The 2,475-nt window shown below is 60.3% G+C and overlaps 1 protein-coding gene across 1 annotated transcript; it reads right to left on the minus strand.

Moving 5' to 3' along the window:
• Positions 1-578: 578 nt before the first annotated feature.
• Positions 579-2,256, minus strand: LOC123041842 (auxin-responsive protein SAUR71). Its single transcript, XM_044464395.1, has one exon. The coding sequence runs from the start codon at positions 1,226-1,228 to the stop codon at positions 875-877; it is 354 nt and encodes a 117-aa protein (XP_044320330.1). The 5' UTR covers positions 1,229-2,256; the 3' UTR covers positions 579-874.
• Between the last annotated feature and the right edge of the window lie 219 nt (positions 2,257-2,475).

A 2,475-nucleotide genomic window follows, 5' to 3' on the forward strand; every position in this document is an offset into this window, starting at 1 on the left:
GGCGAGCATCGCATTCTCCAGTACCATCAGAAAGCAGAGGCCTTCATTTCCATGCCTGGCTTAAAAAATAGTGCGTGCGCTCCTTAAATTCTTTGCTGGCTCTTTCTTTACGTCGTCCTTGGACCTTGGGGAGAGTTGTTGAGACTAGCTAGACTGGACTGAGCTACATGCACGGCAGAGAGTGGCCCAAATGGAAGGACGGACGGAGGAGAAAATATCTAGCAAAAGGAAACCTATACCATAAGAAAAAGAAAACATAGATACGCATTCTGTGATGGGTATCGTGAAAAATCACACAGGACGTGTATGTATGTATACGGTTATCGAGGCCCAAGACAGTCCCCTAAAAGTTGGCACACAAGACAAAGTTGCAGATAAGCGAAGGGTTAGAGTAGACATCTTTGGGCCATGCATATCATCTGGACTGCGTCTGCGTCTGATCTAAGTATGTATCGGTGTAGAAGTTCTCAACTAACACGAAGAAATTAGTTATAGCCGCATGAAGAACACCACTGAAGAACACAGGTGTAACAGAAAGAGACTGAACGAACAGGAAGGTGAAGATTTGCACGTACTAGTTCATAGAATTCAGTAGCATCTCATCATAGATCTGGATGTACAAATTTACATACATATTATTTCCCAGAAAAAGAGAGGAAAAGTACCAAGAACTGAAGAAGAACCGAGTCCCAAATGGAGTCGAGCTAGAAGCCTCAGCCCTCCCGTCGAGAGACAAGCACAACCACCGAACAGCACAAACACATGCACACAACCCTGCACCGGCCACCACCCCTCAAGAAACGGAACAAGATCACGCTAAAATTAAGCTATTACGGCTACGAGGTCGCTCGCTTCCTCGCTCACTCGTCGATGATCAGACGACGACGGCGTAGTAGACGGGCGTGTGGCCCCTGTCCCCGCCGGCGAGCGCGCCGAGGAGGCGGCGGAAGGCGGCGACGGGGCAGGGGATGCGGAGCGGGCCGCGTCGTGCGTAGCCGTACTCCTGCGCGGCCCGGCGGAGCAGCTCGGCGATGGGCGGACGGCCCAGCAGCTCGGCCGGCACGAGGAAGCGCTCCGTCTCCTCCCCTTCCGCGCCCACCTCCACCGGCACGTGCCCCGCCGGCACCTTCCCCGACGCCGACGGCGAGATGGCCATCTCCGCCACGGCCCCCGGCGCCACCCTGCACGCCCCCGTCGACACGCACCGCAGCAGCCCCCCCTTCTTCATCGTCTTCTCACACGGCTCGGAGCCTTCCCCTTCCACGAAGGTGTGGCGTATGGAGGAGGATGGAGATACCGAGGCGAGGTCGGCCGCGCGCAGTGAATGGGCTAGCCTAGCACAGCAGACACAGTGTCGGGAGTAGCGATGGGCTGGTGGCGCAGGCGTCGCTATATAGCGCCCGCGCGCGTGCCTCGGGCGCAAGAGCGCTCCGCGCCACCAACGCTGACAGCCGGGGCCGGGAGCCCCACGGGCCCGCGTGGCGGCGACACGGACGGGGCGAAGCGTACGAATAGGACCACGGAGAGTACTTGCCGTGCGAGGAGAGAGTGGGACGGGGTCGAGCTCGAGCTGAGTGGGACGGGTGCCGGGATCGGCTGCGCGGCGCACCCATGTCGCCGCGCGTGCGCGCTCGGGACGGCGAGGCGAACCATTGCTCGACACGTCAAGCCTACGGCTTTACTACCCGTCTTTTCCCTCTTCGTGAATCGGCGTCAGCCGGATTAACTCCGCCATGGAAAGATTGATGGACCATGGGTGGGGCAAGGAAAAGAGATCCACTCATGGCGGAACAGGAGGACAGGCGCGAACGTGGCGTGCCGGGCGTCGGGCGTCCGCCACTCCACTTGTGGGCCGGCGGGCGTACGAGCGGACGTCGCCGGAATGGGATCGGCGAGGGCGACGGCACGTGAAGGCGGGGCCCGCGGGTGTCGCCCCTTCCGTACCCGCCCTTGTACGGTTCCGTAACCACGGAATGGGGAGGGCGACGCCGCACATGGTGGGGGCCCGCGCCGTACGGTACCCGTCGCTGTCCGCCCGTTCCACCACTGCTCACCCCGCCGGGTCCAGCGCGCGACCCGACCGACCGATCCGTCGCCGGGGAGGGGAAGCTGCAGTGCGTTGCGGGGTTGCGGCCTCCGCCCGGCGGGTACAGTAACAGTAGAGTGGTGCAGTGTGCGGACCAGACATGGCGCGTGCATCGCATGGCCGACACACCTCACGACGCCTTGCCTGCCCACCACGCACGGGAATTATTAATATTTCTACCAGATGCTGCGAGTGCTTCAGGTGGTGTGCCATGTCGCCGGTAACGATTTAATATCGACTAATGACAGCTCAGCTGAAGTGTTCTCCAGGCAGAAATGGATGGAGTCGCTTCTCCGGCAGGCCAAGCGCAACAGAACAAGAGGAGCAGCGACAGGAGCGGAGTGCCAAGCATCAAGTGGGCAGTGGGTGAGCGGAGCACACGAGGAGGC

This window comes from Triticum aestivum, chromosome 2B (genome assembly GCF_018294505.1).
Source record: "Triticum aestivum cultivar Chinese Spring chromosome 2B, IWGSC CS RefSeq v2.1, whole genome shotgun sequence".
NCBI lineage: Eukaryota > Viridiplantae > Streptophyta > Magnoliopsida > Poales > Poaceae > Triticum > Triticum aestivum.

Bases quoted from the DNA above. Each gene is read 5' to 3' on its own strand.
- LOC123041842 (XM_044464395.1), bottom strand. From the start codon at position 1,228: ATGAAGAAGGGGGGGCTGCTGCGGTGCGTGTCGACGGGGGCGTGCAGG.